The sequence below is a fragment of the Sinocyclocheilus grahami genome, unplaced genomic scaffold (assembly GCF_001515645.1).
Source record: "Sinocyclocheilus grahami isolate Dianchi unplaced genomic scaffold, SAMN03320097.WGS_v1.1 scaffold333.1, whole genome shotgun sequence".
Taxonomy (NCBI): Eukaryota; Metazoa; Chordata; class Actinopteri; order Cypriniformes; family Cyprinidae; genus Sinocyclocheilus; species Sinocyclocheilus grahami.
The window spans coordinates 21,545-37,793 of record NW_015505512.1 but is presented as its reverse complement, the minus strand read 5'-3'; the positions used below and the strand labels follow the sequence as shown (position 1 = coordinate 37,793).

Genomic DNA, 16,249 nt, shown 5'->3' with positions numbered 1-16,249 from the left:
TGTTGGATTAAACAGAAATATCAGTGGGCCCACATACACACACAACATTACTCACACCCCCCGTTGCAGGCCTGTGTCGTGGCTAGAGTGCGGTGAGGCCTTGAAAACTTAAACTGGCTGCTTCACTCAAGTGAGCAAACAAACAAAGAAAAGACGGGACCTTTGTTCTTTTGTCAATCGCGATCCGTATGAGCACTTAATAATATGAATCTCCTAGGAAGCAAAGATCGTCCCTCGTCGCCGGAGGAACACCCAATGCTTCCGGTGGCTGGGTGCACTATCCGGATGATGACTGTCGCTCTCTCCCTCGTAGCCAGATGACTCGCTCACCTTTCGGATTCCAAAAGTGCTTTTCACGGTCTCCGATGTCCCACGAAGAAACGTCCCATGGCAGAACACAAACGGCAGAGAATGTGTGAAACAGTTTCAACACGCACCTCAGTATATGCGATGAAATGTGTGAGCTGTCTCGGTTAAAGGCAGCGATGTCTCGAGTACTCAGTATAACTCAGAGACACTCAATGTTAACCCATACTGTGAGCTAACTGTATCTCTTAAGTTCAATAACGAATATACTCAGTTTTAAACAAAATTAAACAAACGAAAATCACATTTCTGTCAGGACCACTATCATCAAAGATGATTGACAATTAATTAGCATACAGTTTGGATTGGCTGTATGGTTCTGTTCTGGGCAAGAACTCCCTGCGCATCCATGCCCCCCATGGATGAGAGCAGGGAGACCCCCCCCCCTTCCTAATATGTGCTAGTTAGCAAGTTTTGCGGCTGAAGTTTACAGTCTGCTCGTCACCCCACAGAAGAGATGGGCTGGGCAAGCAGAGCTCATTAGCATTTAAAGCAACATGGACTAGAACAGCTTGCTGAAAACAGAGCTAATTTTGACAGGGTAAAAAGGATGTTTTTTACACTACCATTGAGAAATTTTAAGCAAAGTATGTTATAGACTTTTCAGTAAGACTCTAAAGAATCATATCAATTTGTGGAAAATGGGCATCCGATGACCACTTTAACATTGACTGAAAAACTTGTATAATTTTTCAAAAGCAAAAAAGCAGTCTTTTTAAACAGCCCTTTGTACATTAAGCTCATGGCTATATCTTCTGTACGAACACCTGATGTAAACACTAACCTACCATGGCCAACGCAGCGCTCACTGTTTTTAGTTTTTTTTGGTCATGGACTCGAGAGACTAGATGGACTGCATCATTAAATGAGAGACTTTAACGAAGCTTTATTACTTTCTCTTTGAATCGCGTAAAGTCCAGTCCATGCTGCTTTATATCCTTTTCATGCAGGCCCACAGAGTAAGAAAAGAAAATGGCTAAATTTTGTGAAATTTGGACATAACTTTATACAGAAGAGGTTAGTAAGCAATTTTTATCACATAAAATTATTTTGACATGCATAGTTTACGTCTTGTGGCGCTTGAAACAGTGAGTAACGTACACATAACAGCTCCTATTATTTTTATTGCAACAAGTGCCTCAACATAACCCAGATGTCTACTTTTTTTATGCTGTTGACTAAGCTTAACTTGTATCGAACCTGGGATGTGTAACATGTTATTATAGTGCCCCCTACCTTTCTGAAGTAGAATTTTGTAAGGAGCAGCACCAGGTTCAGAAACTAAATGCCTTGCGATGTTGGATTAAACAGAAATATCAGTGGGCCCACATACACACACAACATTACTCACACCCCCCGTTGCAGGCCTGTGTCGTGGCTAGAGTGCGGTGAGGCCTTGAAAACTTAAACTGGCTGCTTCACTCAAGTGAGCAAACAAACAAAGAAAAGACGGGACCTTTGTTCTTTTGTCAATCGCGATCCGTATGAGCACTTGAATCTCCTAATCTCCTAGGAAGCAAAGATCGTCCCTCGTCGCCGGAGGAACACCCAATGCTTCCGGTGGCTGGGTGCAATGATGACTGGATGACTGTCGCTCTCTCCCTCGTAGCCAGATGACTCGCTCACCTTTCGGATTCCAAAAGTGCTTTTCACGGTCTCCGATGTCCCACGAAGAAACGTCCCATGGCAGAACACAAACGGCAGAGAATGTGTGAAACAGTTTCAACACGCACCTCAGTATATGCGATGAAATGTGTGAGCTGTCTCGGTTAAAGGCAGCGATGTCTCGAGTACTCAGTATAACTCAGAGACACTCAATGTTAACCCATACTGTGAGCTAACTGTATCTCTTAAGTTCAATAACGAATATACTCAGTTTTAAACAAAATTAAACAAACGAAAATCACATTTCTGTCAGGACCACTATCATCAAAGATGATTGACAATTAATTAGCATACAGTTTGGATTGGCTGTATGGTGTGCTGGACGTGGACCCCCCCCCCCCCCCCCCATTGTCGTACTCCCATAGGTTGATGGGGATCAGCTGAGAGTCAGCTGATGTGAGCTTGACTAACGTGACCTGCCAGAACTAACACTATGCTAGATTTTTCCTCACATTTCGTCTGTTTTTTCACTCACTACAAACTTCTCACGACTCTCTTCTCCTCCTCTCTGATGGACATCTTCATTACCCAATAGCGTTACATTAATCTATTGGGGAGGCGGGTTTAAGCTATTAAGCATCCAATCACTAAACATAAGACATGCTTGATCGTACACACCACGTTTTTCACATGTGCATTTCTAACAAACTTTTACGCTACATTACGTAATGATACATACGTACGTAGAAACGTACCAGTATAGAAAGCTTTTAAAACATCATCCCCGAATTAGAAATGAATGGACAATGCACAAACAAATGATAAATAAACAACAGAATAAAATAAATGTTTTAACCCTATTACTCATAGGATTTTTATATAGGGTTACACTATTAAAGAGCAATTTCTCCATTTTAGATCCCAAAGCAGAAGTAAGAGTTTCTCCACAGAAATGGTTGAGTGAAGGAGATCCTGTCACTCTGATCTGTGAGGTTAACGGCTCCTCTACAGGCTGGACATTCAGCTGGTACACTGTTGTTTCAGGTAAGTTATAATGTGCTTCATTTTTCTGAATTGAATTAAATCGAATTGTACTACTTGTAACTTGGAACCTCTTACCCCTTACCCCTACTGTTCTGATGAAGTGTTCTGAAGAACAATAGCCAACTATTGTTTGCTATATTACTGCTATTTTCAATGCATCACGCGATGCAGGGATTTTTCTTCTTAAATTGGCAGGGAGTGATACTGCTGATATGTCCAATTTAGGCCTATTTCGAATCTGTCATTCCTTGCTAAAGTTCTTATGTGTTTGGGGTGTTGGCCAACTTCAAAATTACTTTTCTATAGATGGACAGATTACTAGAAACTTTTCAATCAGGGTTTAGGTCTCGACATGCTACCTTTATTTATATAGTACAATATACAATACAGTACTGTGTCAAAGCAGCTTTACAGTGTTCAACAGGAAAATAGTGTGTCGATAATGCAGGAAGACAATATTTAACAGCCAATGTTTCAGTTAAAGTCAGTTCATCATTGATTCAGTGATGTCATTGTCCAACTCAGTTCAGCTCTCTTCCAATTGTGTCTGTTCAATCAAGTCAACAATATTGCCAGAAATTAAGTGTCCCCAACTAAGCAAGCCAAATGTGACAGTGGCAAGGAACCAGAACTCCCTCAGTGACAGAAATAGAGAAAAAAACCTTTGGAGAAACCAGGGGGCCAGTTCTACTCTGGCCAGACCAAACTAGCATGATGTATTTCAATTCCAGGCTGCAACACAAATCAGATTGAGCAGAGGGCTTGTATGGTTCTCGTAGCCTTTGCCGAGGAATTGTGCCGATGGCCAACAAGGTCTTTGCAGAGGATCTGTCTCTGGGGCGCATCTAGTTGTCCTGGTCTCCACTGACATTCAGGGCTGTAGAGGTCCTCTCTAGCTGCTGATCCACCATCTGATCTGGATACAGACTTGATCTGGGTGGGTATAGTGACCTTGGAATAAGAATGAAACAGACTAATATTAGCGTAGATGCCATTGTTCTCACGATGTAACAAGTACATTGTTCCCGATTCTGGATGACATAATTAATGCAGCCTAACAATACTTTAACAGATTTGAATTAAAGAAATGTGAAAGAGTGGTATATGTATGCCAGGAAGGGACTTTAATCTAGATTTAAACTGATTGTGTTGGGTGCTAGATAGGAAAAGGATCTGCCACCTGGAGCTGATTTTGATATTCTAGGTATTATCAAATAGACTATATAAGACTCTAATGTGATAAGAGCATGCTCAAGTACTGAGGAGCTAAACCATTCAGGGCTTTGTAAGTAATTAGCAGGGCAAACCTGTGCTGACCAGCTGGCCCCCATCTTCACACAGATCTTTAACAGATCAATGGAGCTGTGCACCAGCTTCCTGACAGACAGGCAGCAGCTAGTAAAGCTAGGAAAATTCTCATCCAGCACCCGTATGATCAGCACTGGCGCACCCCAGGGTTGTGTTCTCTCTCCACTGCTCTTCTCCCTCTACACCAATGACTGCACTTCTAAAGACTCCTCTGTCAAGCTCCTGAAGTTTGCAGACGACACTACAGTCATCGGCCTCATCCAGGACAGAGACGAGTCTGCTTACAGACAGGAAGTTAATGAGCTGGCTGTCTGGTGCAGTCTTAACAACCTGGAGCTGAACACGATCAAAACTGTGGAGATGATTGTGGACTTCAGGAGTAACCCCCCTGCTCTTCCCCCTCTCAGCATCATGGACAGCATTGTAACAACAGTGGAGTCTTTCAGGTTCCTGGGCACCACAATCTCTCAGGATCTGAAGTGAAACACTCACATTGAGTCCATTGTTAAAAAGGCCCAGCAGAGGCTCTATTTCCTTCGCCAACTAAGGAAGTTCAACCTGCCACAGGAGCTGCTGAAACAGTTCTACTCCGCCATCATTTAATCCATCCTCTGCACTTCAATAACTGTCTGGTTCAGCTCAGCTACCAAATCTGACCTCAGAAGACTACAGAGGATAGTCCGGACTGCTGAGCGAATCACTGGTACAACCATCCCTATTCTCCAAGAACTGTACTCATCCAGAGCGAGCAAAAAGGCTGACAAAATGACTCTGGACCCCTCACATCCAGCCCACTCCCTTTTTGAACTGTTGCTATCTGGTCGACGCTACAGAGTACTGCGCACAAGAGCGGCCAGACACAAGAACAGTTTCTTCCCTCAGGCAATCCATCTCATGAACACTTGACAATAAACGTGGAACACACAACACAACTATACATTTATTTATTTAACACACATACTTTTTTACATTTCAAATTTGCACATATCATACCTGTACATACATAATTGTCTATATTATATATTGTGTTTTTGCTATTTTGTACATTGTATATTTTGTATATTTGTATATTATTCTTTTTATTATCTATGTCCTGTCTTGTCACTGTCATTCTGTTGCGCTGTGGAGCTTCTGTCACTAAAACAAATTCCTTGTATGTGTAAACATGCCTGGCAATAAAGCTAATTCGGATTTGGATATTAACTATATAAAATTATAAAAATATATACATTTTCTGCCTCATATCTTGAATTATGTAATTCTAAATGCATTTTAATAGACTGATTCATTCAGTGAAAGAACGCACTATAAATGTGCACGCGCACTAGTCTAACCTGCTAGACTTCATCATGTAATGTATGCGCGCACTCAGACGCACACTCATGCATGCAGACCATGCATATCTGCACACCCATATTAGATTTTTATAATGCATCGTCTTCTTATCGATCCACCAGTTAACATTTAACGCTCTGTGTGTTTGCAGGGTAAAAACATGGGTCGATTTTTGCATTTGTCTGAACTCTGAACAAAACAACAGTTTTATTGAAAATGCTCTCATCCATTCTCTGCCAGCAGGTGGAGCATTTGGTAGAAATATAACTGTTTCCCCGGTAACGCTGTTCACAAAGCAGCACAGCAACGGACTTTGAATGTGCAGTGCTCATGTTTATTCAATGAAATCATATCCTTTTGAAGTTTAATCGTCACATTCAGCCATATCGCAATTCTGGTCTTTCTGTCCCCAAATGTAAGATCTCTTGAAATCATAATTAAGACTTTCATGTACAATTTAAGACTTTTTAAGGCCTTAAATTTGATACAACTAAATGTAAGACTGTTTAAGACTTTTTTAAGACCAGCAGAAACCCTGTCTGTCTTTCGTTTTGTCTTCAGCAAGTGAAATGCATGCTCAATCGGGTTGAAATCAGGAGATTGACTTGGCCATTGCAGAATATTCCACTTTTTTACCTTCAAAAACTCCTGGGTTGTTTTTGCTGTATGTTTTGGGTCATTGTCCTCTTGTACTATGAAGTGCCGTCCAATCAACTTTGGGCAGGCAGTATATTCCTGTACACTTCAGAATTCTTCCGGCTGCTTCTGTCTTCTGTCACGTCATCAATAAACACCAGAAACCCAGTGCTACTGGAAACCATGCATGCTCATGCCATCACACTGCTCCACCATGTTTCTCAGATGATGTTGTATGCTTTGGATCATGAGCTGTTCCAAGTCTTCTCCATACTTTTGTATTTGCGTCATTCTGGTACAGGTTGATCTTAATTTCAGCAGTCCAAAGAATGCTTTTCCAGAAGAGGTCTGGCTTTTTTAGATGTTTTTTTGGCAAAGTGTAATCTGGCTTTGTTTGCACCTTGTGGTGAACCCTCTGTATTTGCAGTACATGGATTAGCTCGAGTTTACATTTGTGATTTGATTACACCATCCATACCTTCTCGTTCTCTCCACTCTGCTGGTTCTTTTTCTTTTTGTCAGCCTCTCAAAACTCAAAAACCATGAGAAGGAGAGCTTTTCTTGCATTGCTTCAAAGTTATTAAATTCATTACCTGCTTCTATTAGGAATGCTTCTTCTTTTGATTGTTTCAGGAAACTACTCAAAACACATATTTTAATAAAGCTTTTAATCTGTGATTGTTATTGTGACTTGTTATTATATACAATGTATTATTATACAATGTTATTTTGTATTCTGTAACATGTTACGTACATGTAACATTTTGACTATGCACATTACAAATAAAATTATTATTATTATTATTATTATTATTAATAATGGAAGTCAGACATATTACTTTTTTAACATTTGATAGTTGTATACTTATAAAGGTCAAACCATGTAGAAATACATGTAAAGGAACTGCACATTTTTACAGACTACAGTGGTCATTATCAGCTGCTCTCAGACAGCAGCAGAGGAGCTGGAGGAAACTACACTGTCAGTTCTGCTGCTCTAAAACACACAGGAGTTTATGTGTGCAGAGCTGAGACAGATACACCAGTCATTTACACAACCTTTAGCAACACACAACCACTATGGGTTACCGGTGAGTTCAATCAGAGCTTAAACGATTGGTTCATCTTTATTAAGATCAATAATTTTAATGCTTAAATCTGAAAAATTAGAGCTGTAATTGTCTCTTCAGGTGTTTTTCCTCCAGTGTCTCTGATCATCAGTCCCAGTAGAACTCAACACTTCACATCTGTCTCTCTCTCTCTGAGCTGTAAAGACCAGGGAAACTCTGATAAATGGAGAGTGAGAAGATACACAAACAGTGGACAGGTAGAAGATTGTTCGTCATCACTGTGGAGCTCAAAAACAAGAGGATCTACATGTACAAACAGCTACACCAGCACAGCAGACACTGGAGTGTACTGGTGTCAGTCTGAATCTGGAGAGAACTATCATCCTGTTAATATCACTGTACACTGTGAGTCTGTATTTATTCATTTCACTGGCAGTTACAATCCATACATAAAGCAGGTTTATTAAACAAGCGCAGGAATATGCATTTCAGCAATTTCTATAATTAAAAAGGCATCATGCAACTCATATCTAAAACCAGACTAGAGACTTTGGCTGGGTTGACTTCAGTCATTAAGCATCTGCCAAGCTAATCCCTAGTAATCACACAGAACACCAAAGCACATAAAAACAATTTCAAACATCCTAGTACTGTGGGCAAATACCACAAAAATTTTGTTTTTACTTTATTGTTTCCTTTGTTTCTGTAGCTGGTGTGATTCTGGAGAGTCCTGTTCATCCTGTGACTGAAGGAGATACGCTGACTCTACGCTGTTTATATCCATATTCAACCCCACCAAACCTCAGAGCTGATTTCTATAAAGATGGATCACTCATCCAGAATCAAACTACAGAGATGATCATCTCTGCTGTCTCAAAGTCACATGAGGGTTTCTACTACTGCAAACACCCAGAGAGAGGAGAGTCACTCAAGAGCTGGATCTCAGTCACAGGTGAGAGTCAATGAAACTGTGAGCTGATTTTTTTTCTTCATATGCTCTTGTTCAGATATAGTGCTTAATAAAATTAATTTGTGTCTCTTTTTCAGTATCTCAGATCTCTGTCCTCCACACACTCAGTTCTGTACTGACAGTTTGTCCATATCTGCTAGTGACAGTCGTGCTGATCTTCAAATGCTACAGGATGAGAGGTAAAATAGCTGACTAACTTATTTGATTTTATAACCACTATATTTAATTGACCAACAAATGAGTCAGTATTATCATACCAAGTATTATTTAGTAATCATCTTTGGCTTACTTACTGAGGGTATGTTCTGTGTAAAGCTGCTTCAAAAACAACATATTATTAATATTGTATTGAATCCATCTGTTCTTATGTATCTTTTTTTGTTTTATACAAATACACAAATTCCCTCACTGACATAGACATGCAGTCCTGGTCCTAGACTTAAGGACAACTTCATCAGGAGGCCCCTCTCAGTGTGTTCATAAAAACCCCAAATGACCCCCACCCGTTTCACTGTCAAAAAACAACAGTGAGAAAATACAGTCAGTAATACAATAATAATAATAATAAGCAGGACAAATACAATAGAGAGAGAAAAAGAGATACAAATGAAATAATTTACTAAATCTACTAAAATAATCTCGTAATTTAGTAATAATCTACTAAAAATAATATCCTAGTATTGTCACAATCCACTGGAGCACGGGAACAAGGAAACGAGGAGACGTGGAGATTTCACAAAACGAGAATCTTTAATTATCCAACAGGGAGACACAGAGCACAAGGAAGACATTCACAACAAGTAGACATGACAAAACCAAACTGATCAGACTGGGGCTTCTAAAACACAGGGCAATCAGGTGAACACAGGTGCATGGAATCAAAAGGTAATCAAACTAAACAAGAACAGGAAAAATACCATAAAAGGAAACACAGGAAGAACTACGGAGGCAAAACGGGTCCAAAAATCTGACAAGTATACAGAAGTTGAATAAAAAAACCAAATGTAAAAATAAAACACTGAGTAGTCTTCACCATATGAATTTAATTTGCATTTCTTCTTTTTGAAGTTACTAAAGTTAATCAGCAAAGAGCAGTGAATGATTTTCTCATATTCTGTTGTTGTTTGATTAACATTAAATGACAGACACAGCAGCAGGTTTATTAGGCAGCTTCATTTTAAGACCGAATGCACAGATCTAATATACTGACAAGGAAGGTGACAGCGCTTTCAGGGGCAGGAACGGATTGTGGCATTGTGTTTTTTTATAATTGTTGTAAGACAAACTCTAAAATGAAACTATCCTATTCTGGCAAAGCCTTAGGTCATTAAATCTTCTTTGAGAGCAAGGGGACCCTTGGTGGTTAGGTGGCCCTATGCAACTTGCATACTTCGTTACATAAATGCCTTTTGTTGTCTTCTAGTCAAATTTATTTTACTTTCAAACATGATGGTAGTTAATATTACAGAAAGAAGAAAAATACATAAACATAAATGCTGACAAGATTGTTTTTGTGTGTATTTAACAGTTACATCAGTTGAAGAGGAAGAAACTTCAGTCTGATATTAATCTGAGAAAACTTCAGCTTTATTTCCGGAGTGACAACTGCAGTTAAATGCTGGAATGAATCCTCCTACTGATCGTTCTGTGTGTGTGTGCATGAAATACAGAAGTCAACATGAGCATTACCAGCCAACTTGACTTCCATTGATCCCCCCCCCCCCCAATTTAAGTACGGTATTATAGAGCAAACCTCTCTGTGCTTTCCCAACCTTCACTGAATTTTAGCAACACAAGTACATGACCATCAGTTTAGTTTATGCAATTGCACTGTTTTATTTTTTTCATCTTTTAATATTCGTGCTTGCTTTATTTAACCCTCTACCGCATGGTGTAGCCATATGGCAACATACTCTTTGTGTTCATGTCCTTGCCACTGTCTCTTTAAGAGAACATTCTCGTTTTTTTTGTTGGAAAGAGAAGACCTTAGTTTAGCCAATGATGTGCTTTGATTAAGTCACATGACATGCAGTTTTTTTCTGTGGCGAGATTTCTGACAGACTGCTGTCTCTTGTCGGTAGTTGCTGAAAGCAAATTAAAGCGTCAGTAACAAACAAGCACCAGTCCGTGTCACTTCCACAAAAAAATCTAAAACATCACTGTTATGATGTTATGATGACACATTCACCTTTCAAAAAAGTTTTTACAAAATTAGTTTTTGGTAAATCATTCAAATGTATGTGTTGCCAAGCGGCAACACTGTGCAATAGTGGAATGACATTATTACAATAAAAAAGGTGATCTTTCAAGGATTATTGGGGGGTGATGGGGGGGCTCATGTTCATAGTCTTCCTCTCAAGAGATTGCATAATGCTGAATTTTCATGAACTGCAATGTTTTTGGTTTTATGTCAATGATTTATGATACATGATATACAGTATTATATTTGTTAATTTATATTATACAACTGTATACATTTGCAGTTTAAATAACATTCATGAAAAATGTAATGAAATTAAAACAAATATAAATCATTATTCAGCAAGAAAAGAATAGAATAAATAAAAGCACAAGTTCTTGGAAAGTATGTATAAGGTGTCAATTATAAGTAAGTACTGTGTTAAAGCTTATAATAGCACCAATTGAATCAACACAAACAACATTTCTGAGGAAAAATATTAATTATAAGTAAGCTTACACTTATTCTAAGATAGATCCACTATTGTATGCTGTTGCCGTATGGCAACATATCATAAAGTACCTTAAAATAATATTTTTTTCCAAAACTTTTTTTACAGCACTTCAAGGTAAGCCATTCTTAGAAAAGAAAACGATTCAAATATTTTTTTCTATAGGTCTATCATGCTTTCTGAGGCCTGACAAGACACTGGCTGTCTGTCTAAAACGTTTTGAAAGGCTTACCTTACTACCTTTTCACTAATGATTTATCATATGAATAAAAGTTTAATGGTTATTTTTTTGTTCTGCTTTAATATTATAACACATTAAAACCACATGAATACACAATGCAATTTGTAAGCATGTATATTCCTCATTTTATTGTGAGTCTCCTGACTTGTATTCATTCTTTATATTTAGGGGTTTGCAGCATAATACTACTGTAATCTACAGACATACTTATAGTTAGTATGCAGATACAATATTAATAAATTTGAAACAATTCCTGAACATGCATGTTTTGTGTCTACAGCTAATTCACATGTGATTATTTTGGCAAGCTAGGCCAAAGACTGCATATGAGGCATTGAGGAAATCAGCAGTGTATTGTATATACTGTATGCTCAATCATAATTTATTGTAAGTAACGGTAACATGTTTGGGTTTTGTGTATCTTAACTGGATTTTAAGATGCCTGTCATCGAACACACTCCAAGGTGCTGGAAAAAGTAATTGAGGACTTAATATCAGAAACACTGAAGTTTGCACCCACAGAGATAAAGTAAGGCTTTTGTAGTTTGTGTGTTTACACGTGAGAATCAGCACCCCTCGTTACATTGAGCGGCTCTATCCTCCTAGGCAGATCGGAGTATAAAGCTGTCACCTCTTATCGCTGACAGCTTTACATTTGTGTGTGCATCGCTGAGGCTGCGCTCACACAGACAGGCTGCTTTCAGCAAAAGCCTAAGTCTGTCCCTGCTTCTATGAAGCAGGCCCTTCCTCTCCCGCTCTCATGTTTCTCCCCCTCCCAGTTACCTCGGAGGAAGAAACTCAAAGGTTGAGTGATCAGGCTTGAGTGATTTCATGCTGGCACACATCCCGCATGCTCACTTTAATCTTTAGTCAGGCTGCTTTCACCGTGAAGCAGTCTTTCCCTGCTCACTCGCGGAAACCCTTCTTTAATGAAGGCGGCCCAACCTCCCCCGCTCTCATGTTTCTCTCCTCCCAGTTACCTCAAAGAAAGAAATGGTGAATTCATGGCTTGAGTGATTTCACGCCGGCACAGCCCCCGTGTGCTTCATTCTCCATGCAGCTCTTTGATCTGCCAGTGTGTTCCCTGCAAACATGTCCTTGCGGGGCCCTTTTCTATAGGTCTATCATGCTTTCTGAGGCCTGACAAGACACTGGCTGTCTGTCTAAAACGTTTTGAAAGGCTTACCTTACTACCTTTTCACTAATGATTTATCATATGAATAAAAGTTTAATGGTTATTTTTTTGTTCTGCTTTAATATTATAACACATTAAAACCACATGAATACACAATGCAATTTGTAAGCATGTATATTCCTCATTTTATTGTGAGTCTCCTGACTTGTATTCATTCTTTATATTTAGGGGTTTGCAGCATAATACTACTGTAATCTACAGACATACTTATAGTTAGTATGCAGATACAATATTAATAAATTTGAAACAATTCCTGAACATGCATGTTTTGTGTCTACAGCTAATTCACATGTGATTATTTTGGCAAGCTAGGCCAAAGACTGCATATGAGGCATTGAGGAAATCAGCAGTGTATTGTATATACTGTATGCTCAATCATAATTTATTGTAAGTAACGGTAACATGTTTGGGTTTTGTGTATCTTAACTGGATTTTAAGATGCCTGTCATCGAACACACTCCAAGGTGCTGGAAAAAGTAATTGAGGACTTAATATCAGAAACACTGAAGTTTGCACCCACAGAGATAAAGTAAGGCTTTTGTAGTTTGTGTGTTTACACGTGAGAATCAGCACCCCTCGTTACATTGAGCGGCTCTATCCTCCTAGGCAGATCGGAGTATAAAGCTGTCACCTCTTATCGCTGACAGCTTTACATTTGTGTGTGCATCGCTGAGGCTGCGCTCACACAGACAGGCTGCTTTCAGCAAAAGCCTAAGTCTGTCCCTGCTTCTATGAAGCAGGCCCTTCCTCTCCCGCTCTCATGTTTCTCCCCCTCCCAGTTACCTCGGAGGAAGAAACTCAAAGGTTGAGTGATCAGGCTTGAGTGATTTCATGCTGGCACACATCCCGCATGCTCACTTTAATCTTTAGTCAGGCTGCTTTCACCGTGAAGCAGTCTTTCCCTGCTCACTCGCGGAAACCCTTCTTTAATGAAGGCGGCCCAACCTCCCCCGCTCTCATGTTTCTCTCCTCCCAGTTACCTCAAAGAAAGAAATGGTGAATTCATGGCTTGAGTGATTTCACGCCGGCACAGCCCCCGTGTGCTTCATTCTCCATGCAGCTCTTTGATCTGCCAGTGTGTTCCCTGCAAACATGTCCTTGCGGGGCCCATGCTGGCTTTTTGCGGGCACAGCGGTCTAGGGCCAGCCCACACCGAACCTAAACAGGCCAGGTGTGGGCTTGCCCAGGGGAGGCCCACAGCTTTGGGCTCACCGCAGGCTCTCTGTGAGCAGCCTACACTATGGGACTGCCCACATTAATCCCATGATGGCCCAGTGTGGCCCAGACATGAGCCTGTTAATAAGAATTTTGTGGGCAGTTTTCTTCCTTACCACGAGGCCCAGCTAACAAAAATGAGTTGTCAGAACGTTTTGCTAACATTCCTATTAAGTTATGAAAACGTTATTTCGGAATGTTTTGTACACATTGAAAACGTCCAGTTTTTTGTGGGGTTTCTGCGAACGTTACATGAACATTCCATCCTACCATTTTGAAAACGTTATGAAAATGTTATTAGTGAATGTTCATTAAATGTTTAAAAGGTCCAGTTTTTTTCATGTATCAGGAACGTTTTTTCTTGGTTTGTGTGAACGTTATAGAAACATTCCATTCTATCATCTTGAAAATGTTATGAAAATGTTATTAGTGAATGTTGTTTAAACTTTTAAATAAAAATAAAATGCATGTATTAGGAACGTTTCTTCTTGGTTTATGTGAACGTTATAGAAACATTCCATTCTATCATCTTGAAAACGTTATGAAAATGATATTAGGGAATGTTGTTTAAACGTTTAAAATGTAAATTTTATTCATGTATTAGGAACGTTTTTTCTTAGTGTATGTGAACGCTATAGAAACATTCCATTCTATCATCTTGAAAACTTTATGAAAACATTATTTCTGAATGTTTTTAAACATTCCAAATGTCCAGATTTTTCATCTTGTTAGGAAAATTATAGGGAAAAAATTGTTTCTGAATGTTTCTAAACATTATATAAAATATGCAAATATCCTCCAAACATTGCCCTGGGAACGTTTTTTATAAACAAATATTAATTCAAACAATAACATTAGGTAAAACATTTCTAATTATATTTGTCAACACCAAAATCTGTAAGACACTACACAAACATTTTTCATATTTTAATATATTTGATCATTTTCATTCATATTGTATTTGTCTACATTTTGCCAAGGATAAGTACACTGTAACATACAGTACATCTAAATGAAAACAATAGCATAACTGATATCTTACTTTACTTTCACATTTTTATATACTCAAACATTCCACAAACTGAAACATTCCAAATCTTACATAACAAAATACATTGTGTGTGTAAAACAACTAATTAAGTGTGTTCTGTGTGTCTTCTTTTCCACAAGTCTCTGCTTCGGGCTGAAGTGGCACCTTAGATTGTAGCATCTATAGAAACAAAACATAGAATTAGTATACAGTATATTCTGTACTAAATTTGCATTGTTTTCTTTATTAATTTTTTACAAACTACAAAAGCCTTACTTTATCTCTGTGTGGTGCAAACTTCAGTGTTTCTGATATTAAAGTAGTCTTCTGACCGACTCCCCAGGCGTGTTGCCTCCCATGAGGCTCAGCCAATCAATCTGAAAATAAAAGTAATGCTATATTATGCTGCACAGCAATAACTAACAGCAATATCTGAACCAAGAAAAATATAACAGTGTGCATAATTATATAAAATAATATGGAAAACACAGGGTTGTTTTGGTGTTTGGTTTGTTGTGCTGTGCTGTGCTGTGCTTAGCCCACTACACCACTCCACCTCACCAAAGACCACACACAGCTGGAGTTACAACAATGCATATGACACCGTGTTCCAAGTGCAAACTCTTACAACCTTGAAGTACTAACCACTCTCTTTTTGTAGGCTGGATCCTTCAACATGGTGCACAAATCTTCCAGTTCTGTTGGTGTGTTACAGGGCTTTTCGAGAATTTCTCTTTCTTGGGGTGGTTCAGAACACATGTTAGTCCTTAGAAGGCGTTCAATGTTTTGGAGTCTACAGCCCGCTCAAACTTTGATGACTCTGGATACCATACACTCCATTAAATCTCATAGACAACACATACAATTACTCTGTTTATGTAATAAATGCCATACTGTTACAAACAGAAGTTTTTTTTTTTCAATTTGGTGTATACTTACCTTGACTTGCCACTGATGTCCTCTTTGTGTTGTGGTCTTCAGATGGAGTGTTCATGCAAAACTCTGCATTAAAAAACATATATAGTAATAATAAGTAAGTAACTGATAAATTACACCAGTGCATTTTAATTATGCAGGCTTAATAGGTTAGATTACCATCACTGTCTTGTTGGGTTGTGACCAATGGCTGGTTGTCAGTTGTGCTTTGAATTATATTTCCTGATAAACCCAAGGCATCATTTAGAAAATACATATGCAAATGCACATGCAAGTTACACATGCCCCATTGGAAAACAATGCCGATAGCTGTTTTTTCTGCTTACCATGGGCATGACTCTCAACCACTGCCTTCAACCTGTTGCTTATGGCAGGACTCCTCAAGGAGAAGCCTATTTTAAGCAATTCCAAAACATTAATGAAAAATAATAACAGTACTGCTGATTGTGTAGGCTTCATTATATGTTAAATTACTATTACAATTCTTTAGGGAAGAGAGATTCTTATTATTTCTCTAATTATTCTTATTATTTGTAGTCTTTTTGAATATCTGGTTTCCAGGTAGACCTGAGGTATCATACAAATCAATCAGCAGTATTCAAGTTAGG

At 38.8% G+C, this 16,249-nt stretch overlaps 1 protein-coding gene across 1 annotated transcript in view; it reads left to right on the top strand.

Annotated features, from left to right (window-relative positions):
- LOC107602704 (sialoadhesin-like) overlaps positions 1-10,117 on the top strand; it is a 28,118-nt gene extending 18,001 nt beyond the window's left edge. The window contains exons 5-10 of the mRNA XM_016295269.1: positions 2,890-3,015; positions 7,215-7,385; positions 7,467-7,769; positions 8,074-8,322; positions 8,412-8,513; positions 9,863-10,117. Of these exons, the coding sequence (XP_016150755.1) occupies positions 2,890-3,015; positions 7,215-7,385; positions 7,467-7,769; positions 8,074-8,322; positions 8,412-8,513; positions 9,863-9,897 (986 nt within the window). The 3' untranslated portion in view covers positions 9,898-10,117. The remainder of the gene's footprint in view (positions 1-2,889; positions 3,016-7,214; positions 7,386-7,466; positions 7,770-8,073; positions 8,323-8,411; positions 8,514-9,862) is intronic.
- Positions 10,118-16,249: the final 6,132 nt, after the last annotated feature.